The sequence below is a fragment of the Andrographis paniculata genome, unplaced genomic scaffold (assembly GCF_009805555.1).
Source record: "Andrographis paniculata isolate CXL003 unplaced genomic scaffold, ASM980555v1 Contig32END, whole genome shotgun sequence".
Lineage (NCBI taxonomy): Eukaryota > Viridiplantae > Streptophyta > Magnoliopsida > Lamiales > Acanthaceae > Andrographis > Andrographis paniculata.
The window spans coordinates 1208947-1236420 of NW_026137565.1; the positions used below are offsets into that span (position 1 = coordinate 1208947).

General features: G+C 30.3%; 2 protein-coding genes across 3 annotated transcripts; one reads left to right on the top strand and one right to left on the bottom strand.

The window, feature by feature from the left end:
* Window positions 1-16127: 16127 nt before the first annotated feature.
* On the top strand, window positions 16128-22453 carry LOC127247588 (acetyl-CoA acetyltransferase, cytosolic 1). 2 transcript variants are annotated; one of them, XM_051269508.1, is made up of 15 exons: window positions 16128-16246; window positions 16794-16849; window positions 17204-17302; window positions 17397-17570; window positions 17747-17852; window positions 18317-18455; window positions 18828-18905; window positions 18983-19048; window positions 19807-19892; window positions 20063-20162; window positions 20255-20365; window positions 20626-20667; window positions 20886-20972; window positions 21353-21457; window positions 22095-22453. In XM_051269508.1, the coding sequence occupies exons 2-14, from the start codon at window positions 16819-16821 to the stop codon at window positions 21440-21442; spliced, it is 1209 nt and encodes a 402-aa protein (XP_051125465.1). In that variant the 5' UTR covers window positions 16128-16246; window positions 16794-16818; the 3' UTR covers window positions 21443-21457; window positions 22095-22453. The 2 variants fall into 2 exon arrangements, with proteins under 2 accessions (XP_051125465.1, XP_051125466.1); XM_051269509.1 differs by lacking the exon at window positions 16128-16246 and adding an exon at window positions 16430-16718.
* Window positions 22454-23164: 711 nt separating this feature from the next.
* LOC127247913 (transmembrane emp24 domain-containing protein p24beta2-like) lies at window positions 23165-26059 on the bottom strand. The gene is made up of 4 exons (XM_051270000.1): window positions 25657-26059; window positions 24504-24690; window positions 24306-24413; window positions 23165-23690 (listed from the first exon to the last, which is right to left on the bottom strand). The coding sequence occupies exons 1-4, from the start codon at window positions 25867-25869 to the stop codon at window positions 23557-23559; spliced, it is 642 nt and encodes a 213-aa protein (XP_051125957.1). The 5' UTR covers window positions 25870-26059; the 3' UTR covers window positions 23165-23556.
* Window positions 26060-27474: the final 1415 nt, after the last annotated feature.

The window sequence follows — 27474 nt, forward strand, 5'->3', positions numbered from 1 at the left end:
TTTTTATTTGATAACATAAGTGTTTATGTATATTTTACTTCATGTGATTATTCGTCGGCCCAAAGGTAGTTGACAATTGACATAATGAAATATACATCTGCGATAATATATATGGGATGATTATATGACTTTAACTTATGTGAATAGTGAATCAGTTCAAAGAGTGATTTGATGTTTAATATTAATTATTATCTGTAAATATTTATTGCAACAAGATGACTGCTAGCAATCAATGTTATTGATCAAAAGATTGATCGTTGATGTTGTACTTAGTGTCTTGGGATGAGAATGCATTATTCTTGAGCTTCATTATGCTTTATAAATATTAATATATATATTTTTCGGTCTCAACATAGTATGAGAACAAATGTAAGCACGGGAAAGAATCAAGGCAAAACAGCAAAAAAATCCCCCGTGGTTTACCAAATCTGCTGAAAACCCTTCGTAGTCCTAAAACTTCAAAAAACCTACTTGTGGTTTGTAAAACGTTGCACACTCGCCCCCCCCTTTTAAATCACACTGACGCCGTTAAATTTTAGCTGTATCAGACCGTTATGCCCTTGTGGTTTCTCTCTCTTCTGTTCTTTCTTCTTCTCTTCTCCACAACTTCTTTCTTCCATCTTCTTTTCTTTCCAAAATTCTTCTTCACACATCTTTTTTCTCAATTTTTCTCTTCTTCTTCTCTAATTCTTTTTCAGGCCATAGAAGTTCCACCCGCTTCTTTCTTTTCTTCTTTTTCCTCAATTTTTCTCTTCTTTTTCTCCAATTCTTTTTCAGGCCATAGCAATTCCACCCGTTTCTTTCTTTTCTTCTTTTTCCCCCAATTTTTTTTTTCTTCTTTTTCATCTCCAATTGTTCTTTGAAGAATGAAGAATTGCAAAAGAATAAGAAGAGAAAGAAGATGACGGGCAAAAACGGTTGGAGCAAGGAAGAAAAGAAAGAGAATATAGAAGAGAAGGGGAAGAAGAAGATGAGAAAGAAGGGGCTGGACATCAGGTTTTTTTTCTCCAATTTTATTTTTCTTTCTCTATCTCTTTTTCCCCAATTTTCTTTCTTCTTTATTCTTTCTCCTTAATTCTTTCGTACACGATTGCAACCACCAGCAAGTTCTTTATTTCTTCTTGGATTGATTTCAAATCTTGATGTCAAATTGAATTTTTAGATTTATGGCTTTGGTAAAAACAGAAGAAGTGTTTCTGGGTTTGGTAAAACAGAAGAAGAAATCGACGGTGAATAATAACTTACGCATTCTCATCTCCATCTCCATGTCCGGTCAATTAATTGTGATAAATTTGGTAAAATTTATGTTGTGTTTAGCGGATTTAAAATAAAAAAAATGAATGAGGAAGAAGAAGAAAGAAGAAGAATAAGGAAGAAGAAGAACGAGGAAGAAGAAGAAGTTGTAAAAAGTAGTCAATAAGGGTATTTTAGTAATTTTATACAGAAATATATCACTCTATGGACCAAAAATCGCATTTTAGGCGCGTGATATACAACCTCTGTTAAATCCTAATGGAGGGGGGATTTTTTGCAACGTTTTACAAACCACGAATAGGTTTTTTTGGAGTTTTAGGACTACGGGGGGTTTTCAGCAGATTTGGTAAACCACGGGGGGATTTTTTGCTGTTTTGCCAAGAATCAATATTAATTAATTTGGACTGCATGAATCTTGACTTGGCATTAAGAGTAGACCAACCACTCATATGACGAAAAGTACTGCAGATAGAAAGCAGTTATTTGAGAAGTGTGATAGGTCAAACGCCTAAGTCTGATGATCATAAATAAAAATATTCCATAAATTTTTTAAGGTACGATATCTGATGATATCACTACTGTCAATGGATTCATTGTCAAAACTTAGAAGCGTTTCACCAAAAGCTATAAGGCAGAAATGAGTAATTTTCTCAGAAGTCTCATTACCATGAGGTACAACAGGAAAGGAAATATAAGAGAATATATCCTTAATATGTCTAATGCTACTTTTAAATTGAGAGCACTTAAATTAGATATTGGTCTTGCTCTCACTTCCATCTCCAGTTCATCAGGCTCGTCCTGAGGATAAGATTTGCTTATTTTTCAAGAAAGTTGGACATGATAAAAAGAATTGCGCTAAATATCACGAATGACGCGTGATGAAAGACACTTTTCTTACTTTAGTTTGTTCTTAAATTAATTTAATTTCAGTTTATAGACACACATGTGGGTGGAGTTTGTGTAAAAACTTGCATCAGTGTACCTATGCAAGATTGTCTTTATTGCCGAAAATCAATTGATAGTAAAAAATACATCTATATGGATGACGACAAGAAAGTTAAAGTTGAAGTCATTGATAATTTTAGGTTATTATTAAGTACTGGTTATTATTTGGATTTGGATGAGACATTTTTTATGGTACCTTCTTTAGACGGAATCCGGTTTCAATCTTTATTTTGAACAAATTTGGTTATTATTGTTCATTCGAAATGAAAGGAGTTTCTCTTCAAGAATTCAAAATCGATTGGAACTTGTACATTATTTAATAATAATAATCATTACATTACTTAATTGTATGGCTTCATATCATGAATTAGTTAATGAACATATATGTATAGCTTCTATGATTGTGGATCCGCTTAATTATTAAATGGTTTCCACGTAAGTTATATAGTGAGCATTTTGCGCATATGAGAGTAGAACCATATCTTGATATTTCAGTTTAGTAAAAGCTGATTAGTAATGTTCAGTATTCAGTTTGAAATATTCCGTATCAGTTATTTTGAATTAAACTTAAGGTAGATCAATTGGAAATAGACATGTTAAGATCACATTACATAAAATTTCTTATACTGTGCATCCGCACTTGATCGAATCTTAAGTTACATTAATGTTGTAACCACTTATCGGTCTCATCGCGATAAATTGCAGTAATGACCCCTTTGATCCGCATTGATGTAATTTATAGATAAGATTGATAAAATACATTAAAGATCTTATAAATAAAATTTCATGAACTCATAATGTTATACAATGTATATCTACCTAAGTAGGAGATTATTGGATTAAAAATTCAATTGTAGGTTAAATGTAACTATTTGACTATCAGTCAGATTAAACCTATATTAAGTGATTTATTAAAATTATTGGGCTTAAAATGCATCTAGTAAATGTGGGTCTCCTATGTGCAAAAACCCGGTAATTTATTAATGAGGTGATGAGACCAATTAATAATAAGAGATATATATTAGAGTTGTGATATCAGGTTTAGGCAGAACATTCATTGCTTTTCATATCTAATCGTGAAAATAACGATATAAAGTCTGCAAGTTTTCTCAAGAGGGGTTCCATCATAAACTTGAAGAACACAAAACATTTCATCAATTTGTAGATTCGAATTCAACAACGCTTTAAAATCAGGTTAGATTTATTTGTCTTATACTTTTTTTTATCTCAATTATTTCAACAAGATCTTGCACTTAGGGTTTAATTTTTGATAAATTCAAAGATAATAAATTAATTTTATATGAGATGGTTAACGTATTTGTGTTAACGAGCATGTACTAATTCACTACAGTTATAACTAGTGGTTGAAAATGAAATATATTATTATTATTATTATTATTATTATTATTATTTGAATGAGATAATTGAATGGAACAAATTGCTTAAATTGCAAATTATTAAATTGAGTGAGAAGACAAGATAATATAAATGTATTATTTTGGAGCATACCAGTGTAGACCACCACATATTAATTATTTGTTCCTATTATTATTATTATTATACTTCTGAAGTCAATAAAGTTTCACGTTTGATGTCACATAAACAAATCAAGAATCAAATTTTGTTGGTGCTATTTTTATTGAGTCAAAATTGGTTGAATCGTCAGAAAAAAAATTTATAGAGAATTAATTATAATATAGTATTGTTTTCATGATCAACATATCTTATTATTATTATTATTATTATTATTATTATTATTATTATTATTATTATTATGATTATGATTATTGCATAAATTATTTAAAAAATAAGTAACAGAATAAAAAATGTTGTCCGGATATTCATTTACTGTGGCTAATATAATAAGGGTTCTTTTGAATTAGTTTAAAAAATAAGTAGAAGATAAAGCAAAAATAATTTGATTTTATATATGAATATTTTTTATAAATATATATATATATGAAAATATAATAAAATTAAAAATATTTTTAAATGGTTAAAATTACAAAAAATGACATGTTAATATAGTTGTATTTTTTTTAGTACATTTTTAAAATTTATTTTTAAAATTTATAGTTATATTTAAAAAATTTAAATTATCTAATATAAGAATATATATTTTTAAATTTGGTGACTTATACTTTCATATTTTAATTTAAGTATACTATATAAATAATAACTAAAATTATAATTTAATATTAAATTAATTGTACTCTACCATTATAAATATAGCATTTAATAATTTTAAGTTTCTAATATTGTTAAAATTTTATATTTTTAAATTTAGTAACTTGATTATAATTTAAAATTTTTATTTAAGTATTACATATAAATAAAAATACTCATATATAAATTAATTGTTTTTATATATTATTATTATTATTATTATAATTAAACACACATCTTGGTATATCTTAGTGAGATATGGCTTAATGGTGTAGCATGACCTGACGAAGAATTTTTTTTATATAATATTTAATTTATTTTAAAAAAAATCATTTTTAGATTTGTGGGATTTTAGATAAATTTTATTATTTTAATTTTTTTTAATCCAAATATCAAATCATATATTAATTTTAAATTTAATATATTATAATTAAAATACAACATCAATATATATTTATAACATATTAAATAATTATTTTAATTTAAAATTTTTATAGTTAGAACTTAAAAGGCAAAACCTCACTAACAAACATGTGTCTTTTGTTTGGGAAATGGATTTTAAATCCACTGATTATCTCATTTTTTCTCCAAAAAAATCAAATTAAACACTTATTTTTTATTTTTTATATTATACTAAAAATCAATTTTACATTCAAAATATTACATCAATACCTATTTATATCACAATATACAATTATTTAAATTTAAAAATTTTACTATTTAAATCCAAGAGGTGATGTGTACTGAAAATTAGAACCAAGTCCACAACGGCTGCACAAAATTAGGCACCAACATTCAACCAAATCAACTCATGTTGTCAGATTATTACCAAATTTTATTTTAGTGCTTCATCACTTTCCCAAAAATATCTGCTTTATTAGTTGTTAAACAAATACTCTTTTCATCCTGCCCAATTAAGTCAGGTTTTTCTATTTTTTTTTTTCCATGATTATTAAAAAATTAATTATTTTTAATTTAGTTGATACGGCTATTGTAGTAGAGTGAAATATATTTATTAATTTTATGTTTTAGAGTGAAATAAATATTAATTAATTTTGTCACAAATAATTTTTGTATTCGACAAATCATTTATCTAATTAATTGTAATAATACTATTTTTAAGAAAATAATAATTAAAATTTTTTTATAACAAATTATTGTATAATTACTTAAATATAAATAAAAAAATCTTGTATTTTGTTGAATTTACGTAAAATATTTATTATTTACCAATTTTCCGTACAAAAGCATTAGATGATGAAAGTTATTCCATTGTTCCGTTTTGTTTTTTTTTTTTTTTTTTTAAATATCAAATAAAATTTCTATTTTTTATATTATATTAAAATAATTTCATACTAAAAAATATTTTATAAATACATATTTATATAATATCAAATTAAATGTGTGTTAACTTGTAAGATTTTAGTTTTGAACAGTAAAATTTTGAATTAAAATAATTGTTTGACGTGTTATCAATATGCATTGATGTGATATTTTGAATATATAATTAAATTTTTTAGTATAATATAATAAAAAAAAATAGGAGTGTGATTTCACATTTTGAGAGGAAAAGAAAAGTTAACAGTAAAACCAAATATAAAATCTTACAAGTAAAAGCTCAAATTTAAAATTTTTAATATTCAATATTTAAATCTCAAATTAATAACTATTTATGTAAGGACAACTTGGATTAAAATCCCCCAAAGGTAAACAACATTTAAGTTCAGCCTCTCCCTATTTTAAGAAGACACTGCATTATCTACTTTTCATTTCTATTTATAATTAACTCTCTACTATCCATTTTACCCTTGAAATCTCAATATAATGTAACGGATATTTTATGTACTTTAGTTAACTTTGTATAAACCTATGTTATCTAATTGCGTATTCCAAACTTATCCCATTGTACAAAGAAAATTTCAGAATAATGTACCTAAAATTTTTATTAATATACTCAATTACAGTAATTTACATGTCTCAACCGGAACATTATTTACCTCCGTAATTATGTCATAAACTTGTATCGGTGCTGGATATACTTATAAAAATATGTCTTTGTTTGAAACAATAGTAGACCCGAAAAATGATACAAATGACTTACCTCCAAATTTGTTATACGCTTCTTCTATACAAAAATGGCTAAACTAAAAGTTATGCTGAACGAAGAACAACAGAAAGCTCTACAACTCATTTGATTTTGTATTTTCTTATTTGTTCAGAAGTGAAGCTATTTTGGAATCGCTTGTGGCTGATTGTCAATATGTTTCACATCGGGGTCATTTTGAATTAGAGATGAATATGAATTAAGTTTTTCTTCTAAGGAAGTCTCTATAGTTTTTGGATTATACGCAAAATATGTGTATATGTCTGATAATGCTATTGTACTATGTAAAAACTTTTCAAGATTATTTGAGAGAAAAATGAGATGAATAAGAAAACTTGAAGATATGCAACTCAGTCCAATAAGACATTTCTGTATTTTTCCAAAAATAAATCTTCTCTGGCATTGTTTGTGGACGATTTTCAATAACTTTTATATTCATTATCATTATTTTATTTTAAATCAATTTGTAAGAGATAATATTCGGTATTTTTCATCCTAATTGTTCATTTTATATTATCTATCCAATCCTGCTATTTGTATTGGTGTTATATATATACTCATCTTCGTCGGGAGCTCTGTTTTATGCAACACAAAAACTTACCCGCCTAAATGATAAATTGTTGAATTCGACGATGTTAAGATATATTGAGTGAAAATTGTTGTAAAGATTTTATCGGAGGCCCTGGAGGGACTGCCTAGTATCATTGTATCATAATTATATGTTAATTGTTATGCATGAATTGAAAACATTTGAAATTTGAAGCAGATGGTTGTCAAATTGGGGTAGATATTTGTTGATATTATTATTTGCTAAAAACTTTAAGGATTATTTTAGTTTTTATTTGATGCTACATTTTGCTAAAAACTTTCAGGATATTTTAGTTTTTACTTTAACATACGATATATACGGCTCTCCTTAAATATGAACTTTAGTAGTAGAGGTACGTACCCACGAATTAATAAATATAATTCAGTTCGCAAAATTTTGTGGTTGAGTGTCGAGAAACTCCTAAGTTTGAGCAACATACCCCTGATGAAGGCATATGTTCCTTCATGTAACTAACTTATATACTTCAGATATGATTGCATGTACTCCTATTGATGAATAGAATTTATAAGTAACTAAATACATATTCGACATGTAGTGAAAAAACTTTTATTCACCACACCGTTCTGAAAGCACTAAATGACACATTTTATGTACACATCAATGAAAAATATTTGCTTATAATGTGAGTAGCCTTAATATGTTGCATGCGTAATATTTACTCTACATACCTTCTAATACATTTGTTTGTTGGAAATGTTTTCCTAGTCTACAAAGTGCTGATATGAACAAAGACAATAAAAAGTGTGAGGACTGAAATATATCTTATCAGTTATCCATTAACTCATCAATATCACTTGCCATGATCCATAATATCATATGTTATGTCAAACCTATCTTATGTGACATTCTTATCCACTATTGAATATATGAACAAATTATTTTTATATTACCTACACAAATCTCTATACCTCACATAAAATAGATTCTCTTCAAATCAAAATACAAAACAAACAATGAGTCCATAAAGTAATTATAATTAAAATAAATTTAAAATATATATTTAAATATTTAAAAAGGTATATATCAATAAAATGCATAAAATATGAATATTATTTTATAAAAAATTAAAAATTTATATAATACAAATAAATAAAAAAATTACAATATTTATTTATAACTAACATAAACAGATTTTATTTAAAAAATAAATTTTTTTAAATATATATAAAATATTTATTTATTAAGGACAACTAAAAAAAAAAAGAGTTTTGAATAGATACTTATAAAATGTTAGAAATTTAATGAAGTTGATTTAAGTATATTTAAAGTTAATAAATTTACTAAAAGTAATCATATATGTTAATTGTTATAAAATAAAAATAGTATCCAATTTTTTTTCTAGTCGTCCCACCAAATTAGTCCGTCTTCCTAATATTGTAATAATTAATAAATAATAAATAAAATTAAAAATTTAGCAACATTTTATTAAATTACTAATATTTTCAAATTTATTGTTTGTTTGATTGTAAATATAAATTTAATATAATAATATAAATATATATATTTATATAATGTTTACAATTTTAAATTAGTTTATAATTTAATATATAAAAAAATTAATCTTTGATTTGGTAGTTTATTATTGAGAAATTATGAAATTTGATTTTGAATTTTTTTTCCATGTTAAACAAAAAAAAAAACTCATTGTCTGCTTAAAATGATAAAATTAATTTTTATTTTAGTATTTTGGCATATAATATTATATTTTATTATATTTAATATAATATATGCAATTCGGTTAGAGATAGACTCGGTACGGTATACCAAAAATACCAAAGTATATTGTATATTATACTAATTTTTTTGTTTGTTTATTGATACCGTACAAAACAATCGGTATATAGAGTTTAATTTTGGTACATCGTAACAAAGTATTCCTATCAAGAACCAAATTTGAAAATTTTGATATATTGTTTATTGGCAAAATGACATAAAACTACACTATGATTTCACGAAGTTGTTGAAAACCTCATATGGTTCTAAAACTCCAAAAGATTTATTTGTGATTTTTAAAACGTTGGACACTCATCCCATCTTCCAAAAGGCATTGACGGCGTTAAATATAACCCTTGGTGGACCATTTTGCCTCTTAGTGTAATTTGTAGTTAGGAACTAGGGCAAACCGTAGGACACTCTTCCCGCGATTTCACTCCCACCTACCTCAACACGCCATTCTGTCGCACGATCTCGATCGTAGTGGTCGGTCGCCCGCCGCCTACAGTGAATAGAAGTTGTTCGATGCCGATCACATTTTGACAGACCAATCTAGGGATCAATACGCCGAGCCCTTTATATTTAGGTAAACTTCTGCAAATGTGTGTCGAATCGTGAGTAGGAACACATTAATTTTTGCCAAAAACAACTGTTTTAAGTTTTATTTTTGTTTCACGAGGGTCCACACGCGGTTAGCCATATATATGGCACAAACATGTTAGTTTCTTGAAAAACATGGGTTTTTGTTTTTTTCTTTTTGTATTGGGTTACTTTATTCCAATATTTATTATGCATATTTTTTTCGTATCTTTTGTAGGAATTTACCAATTTTGATGGCGTTTGATTCATTCTAAAATTCGATATTGTTGTGGGTGTAGATTGCTACTGGTTGTGACTGGTTGTGGTCCTCTCCAATAATGGACAATTTATACACTATATGTATGTGGTTTGGTGGGTATACTGAGTGGGAGGGCTGTCGTCGTTACATGGGTGGTAGGACTGTTTGATTTCCTGAAATCGACAAGGATCGGATTTATTATGGTGCTCTTTTAGATATATGTATGCCTGTGCCAGTAGAAGAGAAGGGTTTGTAGAGCTCACACACTGCAACCCCATCAACGGCCATGGTGCTAATCTTTGGAATCCGATTCATACGATTAGATGCGACGAAGATGTTATGGAAATGTTCAAGATCCATTAAGGAAAAAATATAATTTCCATATATGCTGATGAAAAGGGCTTTCCAATGATGATATGCAATCGGTACGAGAGTCTCACAAAGAATCTAGAAACGGATGTACAAATATCAGGAATGACATAGCAAAGTAGGGGAAAATTCGGGAAAGTAGCAGTCCGCCTTACGTGTTTGTCGAGCAGGACAAAGACGGTGAGGATGTTGGTGATGATATGGATGATGACGATGCAGTGGTCATGGATGATATATGTGGGATTAGGAATGATGATTTTCAAATCCAAGGGGTTGAGGACTTAACATGTGGATTTGATCCGCGCGACGAACAAATTGATCGAAAAGGGAAAGATATTGCATAACAGAAATGAACGATGAGAGCAATGGTGACGACGATGACGAGGAGAGCGATGGTGACGATGATGACGAGGAAAGCCATGGGGATTCGAGTACATAGGTGTTGAGAAACCAGTGTATACAGATTACACTAAAGGAATGAGAGCTCTTAGTTGGCGTGAGACGGAGCATGCAAGCCCACTATCTGGCAGTATTTCACATGACTTTTTATCTTATTTTCTTATTTATTTTCATCAACATGTGGCTGAAAATTTCATAAACTATGTAGATGAGGGTGACGAGAATGATAAGGATGACAGTCACAACACCGATGCCGATGAATATTGAGAGGATGTACAGATTTATCGAGAGTGGTAGAAGGAGACTGCATGTGAAATGGAAAATGACAATTCGAAGAGAGGCTCAAATAGCGAAGAGTAGAAGAGCGAGGATGTGGATGGGGATCTTTGCTCAGATACTTCGCTTATGGATGAGATGGGGCATATCCGATAGATGAACTCCCGCAAGTGAAAGAAAATGGGAGGGCTAGGGAGTGCGAGCATAAAGGGAGGAAATGCGGCAGTCGAGGGTTGATTTTTTATTGCCCGAGTGAGAAGGATGGGCTTCTTCGCAGTGAGGGATGGGGGTCTGGTGTTCGAGGAATAGGATGATGACGTGGACTTAGTTGCACATGATTTGAAGGTTGGGATGAAATTCGTCAGTCGAGATAAATATAGATGGGCTCTTCGAAATTGGGTTGTCCTTCGTGGTTGGAATTTGAATCTACTAAAGAATAAAAAAATGAAGGTGACAATCATGTGCAAAAAAGGTTGTGAGTGGAGGATACATGCATTTTGTGTCATGGGGGAAGACACTTTCCAAATCAAAATATTAAAGTGAGTCCATAATTGTGCACATCAGTCAGCTAATGCACAAACGAACTACAAGTACCTCGGGAGAAAAATTAAGGACATTGTACCGAGCCAAGCGGTATGCATTAGAGTTGATAAAGGGGAAGCACGATCGAGCAGTACAATAGACTTTATGATTACTGTGCTAGAGTGTGCAAGTACAACTTGGGGATCAGTTGTATTTTGCATGTTGATCGTAGACTTAATCTTCCAGTACTGAAGAAGATGAATTACTGTCTGGTAGCCCTGAGAATAGTTTCAAGGCGGGCTGTCGGACATCATTGGGTTGGACGGCTGTTTTCTTAAGAGATTATACAAATGGCAGCTTTTCATGGCCATCGTGTGAGATTCGAATGAGAATATCTACCCCATTGCCATTTTGCATTTGCGTTTGTAGAGATTGAGAGGTACGAAATGTGAGACTGGTTTTTAAAACGCTTGTCGCGAGACCTTGGGGATTCGAGGACAAGGGAGTGGACGTTCATCTTCGATCAAAAAAAGGGTTTGGTAGAGGAGATTGCCGATCGAGCACCGAGGGCGGAGCATCGATTCTGTTTGTGGCACATGTACAACAACTTCAAAACGCGATCTAAGGGACTAGAATTGAAACGTCTGTTTTGGAGGACAACATCAACATATAATTTAAAGGAACACGAAAAATTCCTAAGGCAGATTCGTAAGTACGATACGGCTTCCAGTATGGGAGAAACAACATATACTTGATATAAATCCTTAACATTCAATTCGATTCAAAAGGTGCGATGCTAAAAATTACAACGGCAAGGGTTCCAAAAATGTGATTCAAGAATAGCGACTCGAAAATTGATTATAAACAAAAATTACAACATTGTGATTCATAAAATTTCAGTGATAGAGATTTAGATATTCCAAATGAATTACCGAAACGAATTACCCACCCCCAAATAATAAATCCAATTCGCAGATCAAATCGACAGACCTAAACCCGAAATCGGTAACACGAGATCAATAACACATAAAAACTAATATTCGGAATAGATCCTAAACAAAATTACAATATGGCTGAAAGAAACCCATTGCTTCACAACAATCTACAAGTGACAGATAAAATTGAATAAGACAAGGAATCACTCAAACCCACGTGTCCTTCCGGCGCCGGAGACGTCGGCATGGCTCGTCGGAAGCCACGTGTCCACCAGGTTAGAGACACTTGACGGACACGTGGATTTTATTTATTTTTTTAATTTTTTTCAATTGGATCAAATAAAAAAATTAAAAAAGACAAATAAAATTGAAAATTAATTTAAAATCAATTTTAAAAAAATAAAAAATAATAAAATCCACGGCGACACCTGGCGGACACATAGCCTCCGGCGAGCCACGCGTGCGTCTCCGATGCCAGAGGACTAAAACAACGAAAATTTTTCATTTATGGAACTAGTTTGCGACATGTCCCATTTACGGGACTAAAATGATAAGAAGATCTAGTTACGAGACTAAAAAACAGTTTACCCTGTATTTTAATATACCTATCTAAAAAAAATTAAAGGGGTGTTTGGCAAATAGCTTATTGAAGAGCTTTTAGCTGTTTGACCAGTCAAAAAGCTAATTCAAGTGTTTGGTAAATTAGCTTTTTGGACCCAAAAAGTTAATTTTTGAAAAGTTAACTTACCCAACATTTTGAAATAGTTTTTTTTTGTAAAAATTTTTTTATTCCTTATATCCCCTTAAAAATTTATTATACATTTTACACAAATAAATATATTTTGATTATTAATTAACTATATTAGAATATTTTACTATATTATAGTTTTACTTTTATAAATTTAAAATAATAATTTTTTATATAAAAATTATTTTAATTGTAAAATATATAAATTTATAAAAATCAACATAAAATAAAAAATATAAATATTACTAATTTATTTTTTTATTAAAATTACATTATATAAATTTTATACTAAAAATAAATTAAATTTATTGAAAATTATAAATATAATGAACTAATCGATAACTAACATAATAAATATATACACGAAAAATTTATTATTTTATATTTTACATCATTTTCAATAAAAAAAAGCTATTTATATATTTTAATAAAAAAATATTATTTTTTAAATTTAACTGTAATAAAAATAAATACTTTTATAACACTTTTACAATTTTCAATAACTAATAACAAAAAATTTTAAACATTCTAAACTCAAAAGAAAATAATTGAATATATTAGAAACAACAATAAAATAGAAATGTCCTCAATTGTCATTTTACGTATAAAAAGCTAATATTAAACAGTTGTTTTACCAAATATTTTAATACAAACAGCTAATCGAATCAACTAGTTAAATCAGCTAATTGAATCAGCTAACAACTATCAGTTAATTGAATCATCTAACCGCTAACAGCTATCAGCTAATTGCCAAACACGCCCCTAAATCATTTTCGTAATTAAGACGGAGGGAGTATTGTAATACTCCCTCCGTCCACGGATAAAATATACATTTACTTTTGGCACGATGTTTAAGAAATAATAGTTTTTTAATTATAGTGGGTAATTAAAAGTAGTGTAATGACATTTTTGCCCTTACTTTTTGGTATAAAAATAATGATGTGATGTAAAGTAAGGGTATTTGTGGATAAAAGTGAGGTATTTAATGAAATATTTATTTTGTAATTGGACGTCTCAAAATAGAATTGTGTATAATTTTTAACTGAACGGAGGAAGTATTTTTTTAATAAATTTAAATTTCGTATCAGACACGGCGGTATATAAAATATAATATGTAAATACAGATTCAAAACAAACAAGTAAAACTTCATCGTTACTCTCTCCATGTACGTGAGTGCGCGTTGTTGAGTCAATATTGGCTCCTCGCCAAAGATAGATAATTTTTTATTATTATTGAAAAAACAAAAAAAAAAAAAACAAAAAAAACAACTAAAAGATCGACCATTTTTTACTCGACTAAAATCCTCTTGCTCTGCACATTATTATTAATATTATTAGAAACTCTTGTATATTTATTTGTAATTTAATTTATTTGGAATCTTTTAAATTATGTGAATTATACCATTTGAAATAAAAAAAAAATATTGTATAATAATTTTAATTTAAATCAAAATTTTAATATTATAACATAAACATAAATATATTGTATAATATCTTAAATAAAAAATATTTAATTTGAAATTTAAAATGATAACTAAGAAAAGAAAAACATATAGAAATATACCTCATAATTTTTTCTTTTTAATATTGAAAATGTTTAATTTGTATATATGTTTGAATTTACTTGCCAAATTCTACACCTGTGTTTTTTTTGTTATTTATTTATTAAGGTTAAAGTCAATTCAGGTTTAATTTGTTGGAGAATTGCATATAATTAAATTCAGAATATTACAAGGTCGCCTATTAAAAAAGAATTAGACGAATTCGTGTTATAAATGAGTTAGATAATACTCCATCCGTCCCAGTACAATAGTCTTGTTTACTATTTTTGTTCGTTCTAAAATAATAGTCTTATTTCCATAAATAACTATATCGCTATAAAACTACCCTTATTTTTTCATTATTATTATACAATTGTCGTGACTTTTTACACTAATACACTCACAAGACAAAAATATATTTTAGCTATACTTTTTATCCACTATCAATATAATATCAATATTTCTTAAATTTCGTGCCAAACACAACCAAAACTATACTTTCAGGACGGAAGGAGTATATCTTTTTTATTTGAATTAAAATTTTTTATTTGATTTTCAATTTAAATATAACATAATATTCTACAAATATCATTTAAATTTCAAATTTTTATTATTTGTATTATAACGTTTTTAAAAATAATAATTTTTTTTTTCTCATAAAAAAACTGTATTATTCATTATTTTAATATTAAACCTAGACTAAAATTGTCGAAACTAAATTAAAAGAACACACCATTACAGGTCAAATAATTTAATTTAGATTTAAAATTAAAAACAAACACATCCCAAATGGATGCATTTCTTTTTAATTTCTATATTAGATATAGTAAATTATACTATTAGTGATATAAAAATTAATATTGTATTATTTTTATAAAAAAAATACAATAATAAGGATCATAAAAAAATAAAATAAAATTATAAAATACCACCAATTGTATTTAATACATTTTCAATAAGAGCATCCGCTACAATCATCTTCTTTATTATCTTACTATAACAAAATTCATTACCTTTAAAAAAGAAATTCAGTTATCAAAATTTATTACCTAAGAACTGGTTACCTTCAACAAAAATTAAAAAAGAATTAAATTAAATACTATCAAAATTTTTTTAAAATTTCAAAATTTTAAATTATAAATATAACATAAACTATATATATTTAAAATTTATTAACTAATTCTCACGTATTTATCTATCATATTTTAAAATTATTTATTGTTACTTTACTGTATATATTATTTGTATATGATTTGAAAATAAAAATAATAATTCTTAAATTTATTGTTAATTATCATGATTTTTGTTATATTATTTTTAGTTAATATACATGTTGATTTATTTCAAATATATTCTATTATTAAAATTTTTATAGGTTAATATTTAAAAATTAAAAATATTATTAGATAATAAAAAAAATATATGGAAATATGTATAAATGATTAAATTGTTTATATATAGAAATAAGTTGAATATGATTTACCATAACAGATGATAAATAGAATAATTTAGATATTAAAATAAATATTATACGAATGAGAGATAAAAAAAATAATATAATAGAATTAATGACAATAAGAGATAGTTAATGTATAAATTAGTTGAGCACCAACTCGTTGCATTGGCTGGCTATCACGTGACCATCTTCCCTGTTTCCGAAGGCTTAAATAAAAAAAGAAAGACTACCTAAATCGTGCCGCCAACCCACCCCACCCCACCCACCCCCACTATATATAGACGACAACCGGCTCGGCTTGCTTTCCACATCGGCCATTCACGTGTGTTTTCTCTCTTGCTGCCTCCTCACTTCTCGCCGATTTCCACAGGTATACTCTCTTTTACATTTTAGCTATCATTCCACCATGCCTAGATTCCGTTTGTCTTGCCGATCGCCGTTTCTTCTTCCCGAGAATCGCTTAATTTTTCATGCATATTAACACGGAAGAGCTTCCTGCTTGTTTTCCCTCCCAGTATCTCGGTGTTTTTGTGCTGTGGTTGGATCTAGTGCATCCGATACCTGATTGTTTGTTAATTTGCTGGAATCGAGTTAGCAGCCGGAGATCTGTGCGGCGTGGGTGGTGTGTTTATTATGTGGAACATATTGAGGAAATGAAAATCATAAGCCTTTAATGTGGCGATAGAGAGAGGAAAGTTTAAGCTGATGCAGTTTAGCTGATTGAATGAGGATTTTGGTTGGTTAGGAGTTTGGATGATTTTAATTTCTTTTGGTCAAGGGGATTTATCTTATTTATTTTTGGAAATTAAGGATCACGTGTAAGCCGTTGTTTCCGGTGCAATGTTAAGTTATCGACCATTTTATGTTCTTTTGTTTTGTTTTTTTTCCCTCCAATTCTGATGCAATTCCTGTAACAGAAATTAAATTACGCACAACTTGATCATGGCTCCAGCAGCAGCGATTAAGCCTAGAGGTGATTTTTCCTTGACTCTCTTTCAATGCGTAATAATAATATTAATAATAAAGGAAAAGAACAACTGTTTTGCATCAAATAGCTATGATGCAGGCTACTGCTATCGTTTATACCAATTTAGTTGAAATTTTTGGCTGCTTGTTTTAGTAATATTTCTCCTTTGGTTCTGTTCACCGTTCTGATTGAATTGGTTATGTTGGTTTTATACTTGTCTCGTTTTCCTTTTTTCCTTGAATGTGAAAATTTCTGAATTTCAAAACTCCTAAGCACCTCCAATTATTCCCTTATTGCCAGATTACATTTGAACTTTCTATATCTTGTCCTAATGAACTACGCTTATGCTTTATAATTCAGATGTCTGTGTTGTTGGTGTTGCCCGAACACCCATGGGTGGTTTTCTTGGTACACTTTCATCATTACCGGCCACCAAACTTGGATCCATTGCTATTGAGAGTAAGACTACAAACTTAGTGTTCCGTTGTTCAAATGGAAAGTCTTAACTTTAGCATTTAGTATATAATGAGTTCGTTCAACTTGCCATATACAGATGCTCTGAAAAGAGCAAATGTGGACCCATCACTTGTACAAGAAGTTATCTTTGGTAATGTGCTTAGCGCAAACTTAGGACAGGCCCCAGCAAGGCAGGCAGCCTTAGGCGCTGGGATCCCCAATACTGTTGTCTGCACAACTGTCAACAAAGTATGTGCCTCTGGAATGAAAGGTTTGGCTCTTATCTTTAAAAACCTAGATCCTCTCAAAAGTTAGTTTGTGCCAGAATGAGACAACCAAATAGAAACCTAGATCCTCTGGTAATACTATACAGATTATGGTAATTTTTCCCCCCAGAATGAGATGTTTCTGTCATACATGATTTCTGACTTGATGTTATTTTTACAGCAATCATGCAGGCAGCCCAAAGCATTCAGTTGGGAATCAATGATGTTGTTGTGGCAGGTGGCATGGAGAGCATGTCAAATGTCCCAAAGTACCTGGCGGAGGCAAGGTAGGTGTTCTTGTAAGGAATATGTGCTTTAAGCCTTTAATTGAATTGCATCTGACTAGAATAGGATAAATTTCTACATCAACATGAAATTGTGAACTAAAAGAAACCAAATATTGATGAATGTGACAACCAAATAGTTATTTTGAAGGCTGTCTCCTCTCTGTGCTAATTGTTTCTATTAAACAATGCCGCTTCTAATATTTAGATCATATACTTTTATGAAAGAATTTGAGAGTTATTATGAAGGCCTTCTCTTGAGCATGTACTTCATGATTTTTCGAAATAATTAGATACTATAAAAGATTTAATGATTTTTGTGACACAATTCTTTCTTTTATTGGGTTGTGGTATTCTTCTTGAAAAGCAGCTAGACTCTCATCTTTTGCAGTTGAAATTGTTTTGTTATCTAGCATGCTGAAATTTAGCCGTATTATTCTTAATTATTTGAACTTGGCATATTACAGGAAAGGATCTCGACTTGGACATGATTCTCTTGTTGATGGAATGCTGAAAGATGGACTTTGGGATGTATATAATGACTGTAGCATGGGGAATTGTGCTGAATTATGTGCTGAACAACACAATATTACCAGAGAGGAACAGGTTTGTTTATGTTCTTTGGTCCCAAATATGTACATATAGTTTTAAAGGTTTTATCAACCTTTCTATGAGTTGTTTTCTAGCATACCACTTGTTTTCTGTAAGCAGATACATTTTGAAGGCTGGTATTATTTGCATTTCTTCTCATTGATAGGAAATTTCCATTTCCCTCTTGTTGTGCCTTTATATATCAACACTAGATTTTAATCCTGGATCTGAGTTTTCAATTTTGATGTCTTGTGTTATGGCAAGGGTGATACGAATCTGGCTTGTTATTTGGGGTGTCCTGCTTACTCTCTGCTTTTCATGTTCTTTTTAGTTTCAAATAGGAAGAATGTGCTAGGATGTATTTTTTATATGGCTTAATCTGTCTAGGACAATTATGCAATCCAAAGTTTTGAGCGTGGGATTGCTGCTCAAGATGCTGGCGCCTTCACATGGGAGATTGTTCCTGTATGGCCTCTGGACCTAAGCTTACATTAGGTAGCTCCTGTACATTTTTATGATGCATTTTAATCTTTTGCATTCAGGTTGAGGTGTCAGGTGGGCGAGGAAGACCATCTACAATTGTTGAGAAGGATGAAGGTCTTGGGAAGGTGAGTTTATTTGTCTGCCCCTCGTCAATGCAAATACAGTGGTTGCATGTATTGTTTTTGTTTTTTTTCTTTCAATTTCATTGTTTGGATGCAGTTTTGGAATTTTATTTTGCTTGTGTGTAATAAAGTTGTGTTTTTTGTTGACTTGAAATTTGCATAGTAAAGTTTTGTTATGATATAGATTATAGAACATAAGATTAGTGGTTAGGGTTATGTCTATGATACAGTGGTTAATGATATTTCAATTTGCAATGAGATTGAATAATAGTTAAATTGTTAGATTGCTTATATTTTCTGAGAGAGGGGGAAGTAACGTTGTGAAAGTTAAGTTTGGTAATGGCATGTTTGAATATATATATATATATATACACATGTGAAAATATATTTAATTTAGGAAAACATCACGACATGGAGATTGTTTTCTTTATTATTATTACTAAAAATTGTTTATAATAACTGGCAATTTGAATTGTATGGTGATTGTTTAAGCAAAGCATGCTAAGTTACGCTTTGAAACATATAGCATCAAAAGACATGCGCATATTTAATGAAAGAAAGGTAAAGCCTATTTCCATTTTTCAGACATCAGAATCTCGCCTTAGTGTCCTTAGTAGTTGTTCCGACTCCAACCAGAAACTATCTCTGTATATTTATGGTGCATTGTATAACCATGTGGCACGCGCTTGTGTGTTTAATGAGTTGAATGCGAACACAAAGTGACTGTTTCTCAGCACTAAATGCTCTTTTGTCCTGGTTAGTTTGATGCTGCAAAGTTGAAGAAGCTGAGACCCAGTTTCAAGGAAAATGGTGGCACAGTCACGGCTGGTAACGCATCCAGCATAAGGTCTGTGGGCATTATTTCATCCTTCTGAGCAACCTTAGTTTCTAATTCAATTCATTCTTGTTCAAATACTTGACTATCTGAAACTTTTGTTTGGCTTATTAATTAAAGTGTTGATTTTCGGTGATTGGCCCTAATGTACTTTGATCAACTAATTTTATTTTCATATGCAGCGATGGTGCTGCTGCAGTTGTATTAGTAAGTGGAGAAAAGGCACAGTCGCTTGGGCTTGAAGTCATCGCAAAAATCACGGGATATGCTGATGCTGCTCAGGTAGGCATTCATGTCAAAGTTTAATCCCTATTTCACCTTTATCTAACTTGTCATGTTCAATTCTAAACTGATTAAATCATGAACATTTGCAGGCCCCAGAATTATTCACAACTACACCATCTCTCGCAATACCCAAAGCAATTTCAAATGCTGGTTTAGAAGCGTCTCAAGTAGATTATTACGAAATCAATGAAGCCTTTGCGGTAAATTTACCACTAGATAAGAGTAGGGACTAGGGTTTGATAGGAATTTCATGCTTGAGCTTGATTGCTTATTTGCTTTGTGATAAACAAGCACAAGCTTGAGCTCAAGTGAAATATTTGCTTACTGAGTCTAACTTGAGCACATTTTAGATTTGTTCACTTATTCAATAGTCAACACAAGAAGATTTACATTAGATGAGTTCACTACATTACTATTTGAAAAGCTTGCAGTCTAATTCCACGTATGTAATTCTATGCAGGTCGTAGCTCTCGGAAATCAGAAGTTATTGAATCTGAATCCGGTGAGTTTTCAATTCAAATCTTGTTCAGCCTCGAGTGAGTGATCTTGGAGTATCTGCATATAAATTAAACTAACAAGTGTATACAAAAGAATCATTGAGATAACTCTGTTTTGTGTTAACTCAAAAACCCTTATTGGGAAGTTTGAACGCTGCTTCTTGTGCTAGATGTATTCCATAGTTATGAATCTAAACATCTATTTTAAATATCCTTTTTGCAGGAAAAAGTTAACGTACATGGTGGAGCTGTAGCACTTGGCCACCCTCTTGGTTGCAGTGGAGCTCGTATCGTGGTTACTCTTTTGGGGGTATACTTTTCTTTAATTGTTCATTTTTCATTTTATTATTTTGTGCCAGATACTGTGAATATATATTATTATATATAATTTATTTGTGGGTGTAGTAGATTTTAATTTACAGACACACACACATCATGTAGTTATTGAATGACATAATAAAAATAGTTTCTATATTTAACTTTTATTACAGTGGAGTTTAGGGTCAGTTATTTTGAGAAAGGCTATTTTTGAAACATCACAGTGTTTTTTGTTGTCAAGCGTGGCAGGGCGTTTCTCATTACTCATGATTTTCACAGTTGCTATTATTATTATTCTTAGTTACAAATACAAAATAAAATATGAGTTTGGACATCATGCTGACAAGCTTGAGCAATGTTGGCTGGTATCAGGTATTGAGGCAGAAGAAAGGAAAACACGGTGTTGCTGGTGTTTGCAATGGAGGAGGAGGTGCCTCAGCCCTTGTTGTCGAGCTTGCATAATCTTTCAATTTTTTGGTACGTCCCCATCTCATAACTAACTATACTGGTATCAGATTATATATGCAAACTCCACTAGTAATTAATTCTTTGTGAGCCCAAGCTGGAATCACTTATGCATCCAGAAACTTGTTGATTAATTTGTGTAGATAAAAAGCATGCTTTATATTCAATATAAATCCACATAATTTGTTTTTATATACTACTAACATTGTAGTGTAAAATGCATATATGGTAGGGGTATGGTATCTTAATGTTTGAAATATCTATCCGATGTCTATCTTATTCATAATTCACTTTTGTGTTAGCAAAATAATCTATGCTGTTGAATGAATTCTGGAATGAATTCTTTGATTTTTATTCATCTTATAGACACAAGAATAATTGAAAGGATATCTCTAGAAAAAGGAAATGAAATCCAATAAAAAGAAAAACTTTCTTACCAGTAAAAAAGGAAAACTAATCTCTTGTAATAAATAGTTCTACACAGATTTTGTATACTAATAAATGTTTACTTATGCATTATTTTGATTAATACAAGGATGTGCTTATGTATTTAAATTTCAACACATGTAGTAGTATACTATAGTATATAGTTGATAGATGATGTTTTACAGTAAAGACTCTCGGGTCCAACTGGCTGATGTTTTTGCAGAAATTTGCACGGGGCAGGCAGGCAAGCCAGCCCGACTATCCTACAAGGAAGGAAGGAAGAGGGAGCCAAGAGGAGTTGTGTGTGTGTATGTTTGTTTAGACGTTGTTTTGTTACCTCTTGCTATGCTATGTGTTTCCGTTTGAATAAAATTAGTCCAGTTGAGAAAAATAGGAGACTGAGATGTTAGTGATTATTGGTGTTGTTTTCGTTTTATCATCACCATCTTCAATCATCATCATTATTCCAAAAAATACCCTAATGGATTTGATAGTGAGTCTCCTCCTCAGGCCAAGGGGTGTGTGTGAATGGCGCCATTCAACTCTTGTTAATATTAAGGTAAACTTGATTGGAGTTTGAAATGGAGTGTAAACCCTCAACTCAACTCAACGCAGCACAGTACAGCAGCACTCCAATTCCAAACATTCTCTCATCCTGCCTGCCCTGCCCTACCCCTCCACTGACTCACTCTTGGAGAAGAGAAATGCCGCCATTATTTTGCCGGACTCCAACTTGCACACCAGTGTTTTGATTCATAATTGATGTTTTAAGTTTCACTTGGAAGCAAGAGCAAACTAATTGTCTGTCTATCAACTTAATTACCAAAATGAAAATGAATCACAGCACACGTACCAAACACTCACCGATATTTTTCTTGTTTTTATATATATATATATATATATATATTTTTTTTTTCTTTTTAAATGGCTGTGTTTGTTTTGGTATTGTACATAACCACGTTGTTTTGAAACATGGCCGTGTTGATTAGTAAAGCCAAAAGTGATTAAAAATTTTTCTAATAAAATAAAAAATGATAATTTCTTTTTTTTTTTATAATGGAATCAAAATTGATTGATTTCGTTTTCATTGGGATCATTTTTTATCTTTTTCCTTTAAATTATTATATCAAATATATTTGTTTTTCACAAAATATCAAATTAAACATAATATTTTACTATTTTTAATTTTTCAAAACTTCAGAACTCTAAAAAAAATCTATGGATTAAATGGCCATGGAATTCTTTTGAGAAAATAATAGTAATGGCAAAGCAGTTAATCAAACCCATTCTAACTGTAAATCATAATTTCCAACAATGAATTGAATGAATGAAAAACAACACCAAAGCTAAGCTCGCTCAGGTCAGCTAGGTTATCACCTAACAATTTTTAAAAAAAACAAAAAACAAAAAGAAGCTATCGCATAACAACCTTAATACTAACAAAACTCGTGTGGATTGACTTCCCCTTAGCTTGTTACCATCTCACCTCTATATGCTTAAATAAGACAATCTGTCGGGGCCTAGTTTGTAGGCTATTAGATTCGGCCGGGGATTTTACCCATATCGCACTTTCAGTTAGCCGTTGCGGGTTCCAACGTCATAAAAAAAGAAAACCAAGGGGATTTCCAGACCCAAGTTATCCGTAAATTAGCCGTCGTGCAAAAATATAAGCTTACAAACGCTACTTACACCCGAGATGTGCCAAGTTTTCGTTCAAAGAGTCGTTGGAGAAGATAAACTTGGAGGAAACTAGCTCCAACGAGCGCTAGTGACTCGAATATCGCCTTGTACACCGCTCGCTTGCCCATTGCTTCGTTCACTAAAGATATCAAAAACAAAGCATACCACATCTTAGTGTTTATGATTGTATAAGATAGATTGATTCGGTCCATCTATTTGGAAGAAAAAGGATAATAAGCATGCATGTTCGATGCTTATGCAAATTGGACAATAGCTTTTTCAAGAAGAATCTTAAGTGATGTGTTGCAATCCTATATTAAGTTATAACTTTCTTCCTTTTTTTTGTATAAACTATAATTACGCAAACCTCTTATGAATTTCTGACAAGATTTTTAATGTTCATTTAATTTTATTTTTTTAAAAAAATATCAAATTATGTAACTATTTGTTATTTTTCTTATTATTTGAAAAAATAATTTTACATTAAAAATATCACATCAACATCTATTATATTACTTTAAACAACTAATCAAATTCACTCTTTTACTATTTAAAAATCTAAATCCAAATTCACAAATAAACAAAACCTATGTGTTTTCGATAACAATGCACTATAAAATCCAAAAAATAAAAGATTTTACAGCAGTTTATAATGAAATAGCATAAAACTTGTAATAGAGAATGCCAATAAAAATGAAAAGTAATGATTGTGCATGTATGTGTGTGATCGGGCGCATATAATTTGATAAGTTACCGAGAACTTGGCGATCTGTTTGTGCCTCCAACCAATGTTGTTCGAATTGGACGTTGTAGAGAGCTTCTTCTAACTTGGAAATCATTTCTAGCATCGGATTAAAATGTTCTACACAAATAAAAAAGTTTTGTTTCAATTAAAGTGAAGAATATGGAAAGTGAAAAAAGGATATACTGAGAGATACAAATACACGCATACCATCTGTCGCATGTTGATCGTAGTACAAGTAATGACCAACGTGCACATCAAAATCAATGGTCTCATGGTAAGGAGATTTGTTCGTGAAGCAAAACCTATGTATGCCTTTGTGTTGAGCCATAAACTCGAACTTCTCACTTATCTTGTCGCGAAAATCATGAATGTGCTCACCATCCGGTCCTTTTACCTGACAATCGAATCTTAAAAGTTATTGGATACAACAATAAACTAAGTTAAGGCGAAGAAGCTACACTCTTGTGGGGCTACATATTATTAAGTTCTGTTTATACCGACACTTTTAGAACTTTTGACACTATTCATCTATAATAACTTTTTCAAAAATATCACATCAAACATATAGATTATTTTTCTCATAAAACATAACATCAAAACTTTTTACTATTCCCATATTATTTTCAAAGCTCCAAGAATTTCTATCTAAACGCATTGCTTGATTTAAATGCCGTTTGTGTCCTCTTAATTACATACCCTACCAAATTATCTATACCTTTAATTATAAATCAAACATATCCAAAAGAAACTACCAAATTGTAGTAAGTTCAATATTTTCTTGTCCCATTTGAATGATCTAAAACTCGAGTAGCCTGGATTTAAGCTCTGCTCGCATCCACATGGTTCATCAGAGCCTTTTAAACATGACACTATCGCTAAGAACGAGCTAGCGAGCGAGAATCAAACTCGTGACCTCTTTTCAACATTAGCAACTTAATAAGCAATTAGCTCTCTCAAGCACTGTGATCATTCAATTCATCCCTAAATGCAGAGTCAATGAATTTCTTCAATATTACAACAAACAGAACAGCTCGATTTTATAGATCCATCCACTATCTATACATCAAGTTTGCACAAATCACAGAATGTAACTAACTGAATCAGGAACATGAATGAAAACAAACAAGACCTCCTCAATGTGGGAATCAACTCCATCAATGTAATTCCTAAAATCCCAATCCCAGAAGAGCATATATAATACATACACTACTTAGTTATTAGGATCACTGCAATAAAAAATCGAATCATATCTAACACTGATTGAATCAAAACAAAATCCAACTCGTCAATGGGAAACCAAATATTGAAACAATTAATTTGAAATAAATAGGCATATATATACATATACATGAATCCTTACAACAAGATCGACTCCCTCTTCGCCACCAAAATGCCAAGACGAATCTGCTTTAATGACGACGAACGATATGTGGACAGTCTCCCCCTCGTACATAACATTGTGCGACAAACACTCCTCTTTGTCGATCCCAAACCGGATCGAGAGCACTCCGCCTAAATCCGCCATTGTTAGCCACCACACCACCCAGACCACCGCCGTCGCCGCCTTCGGCATTCTGACCACCAATTCTTAGTAATTTCTGGCGAATAATGTTAATTTAGGTAGCTAGCTGGCTGCTAGGGTTTCATTCACAAAAGAAAGAGACGAAAGAAGAATTAGGATGAGGAAGATGAAATGAAGACGCAGAAGAATCACAGCGCTCTTTGGTTTGCGGTTCTTGCACATATTTCTGATCATGGTTCGGTTCAGTGCATGGCTCACTCGTCCACCTGTATCTTCAAAAGCTCCTGCGATTATAGTCCCGTCCACCTGTCATATTAAAAAGAAAAAAATATTTTCCAATCTTTCCCATAAAAAAGAAAAAAATAATAATTCTCCTTCCCATAATAAAAAAGAAAAAATTATTTTGCTGTCATGTCATGATTACAGCACACCCGGACCACTCTGAATCGCCTGCCATTTCGCATATTACCACGTACCATCTCTGCTACATTGGAGATAAAAAGTATTTTTGGATGTAATTAATATATAATTAAAAATGTATTAGTGAAAATAATTATTTTATAATATAAATAATTATTAATTAAGATTAAAATAACTTTAATTAAAATTAAAAAAAATTAAAAAATTTAAAATGAGATTAAAGTATGTAATCATTTTTCAAAAAATGAAAATGACATGTATGTGGGACTAACAAAAACGGCAACGTTGGACATGGTATCTGGAACGGAGGGAGTATATTTAAATAATTTAAAATTTATATAGCAATAAAAAAAAAATCAGATAAAAGAGATTATCATAAAAATATACTCATTTTGTCCTAAAACAATAGTTCAATTTTGACATTTTCATCCGTTCCAAACAATTGTCTCATTTTTATTTTTGGTAACAATTTCCTTGTATTTTTACAAAACTATCATAATTTTTTCACAATAATTACATAAAATATGAATATTTTAGTCTCAACATACTTATATACCAATTATCAATATAATACTATTATTTTTAATTTCCGTGTACATCTCAAATGTCCCTATTATTTTATGTTGAGACGAAGAGAGTATTTTATAATATGAATATGCAAATAAAATATATATTTAGTCATTTATAATTAATATAAATTAAATGTATAAAAGATTGAATTCAATATAGTAGTTGTTTGCAATTGTGGTGTGGAATAGTTTAATATTTGCCGTGTATTGCAAATACCATAGGAAAGATTCCATCATTTTGTTCTAATGGGGAAGATGACTATATAATTTGCGACTCATTTTGTAAAGTACATGAAAGGCATAAAAGTCAAATTTGAAGATATTGATAGGGATAAGTTTAATTATTGAACTTTCGTTGATTTATATGTAATGACGGGTGGGATGGAAACCAATCTAAAGTTTTGTTATAGTCTTCCGGGTAAAAGTTTGAAGGATAAAGTATTGTATATTAGAACAAATTTTAATATTTGTTATGAAATTGGGAGCTCTATAAAGAGTTTGGATAAATAAGGTGTTATCCCACAAAGATAAATAAACAAATAAATAAAAAGGGGATTGATTGGTCGAAATTTTAGAAAATCAAGAATCAAGATAACAATCAAAAGAATAAACTAAGACCATACATAGGAAAATTAGAGTAGTGGCGATGGATATACATGTCCGACTG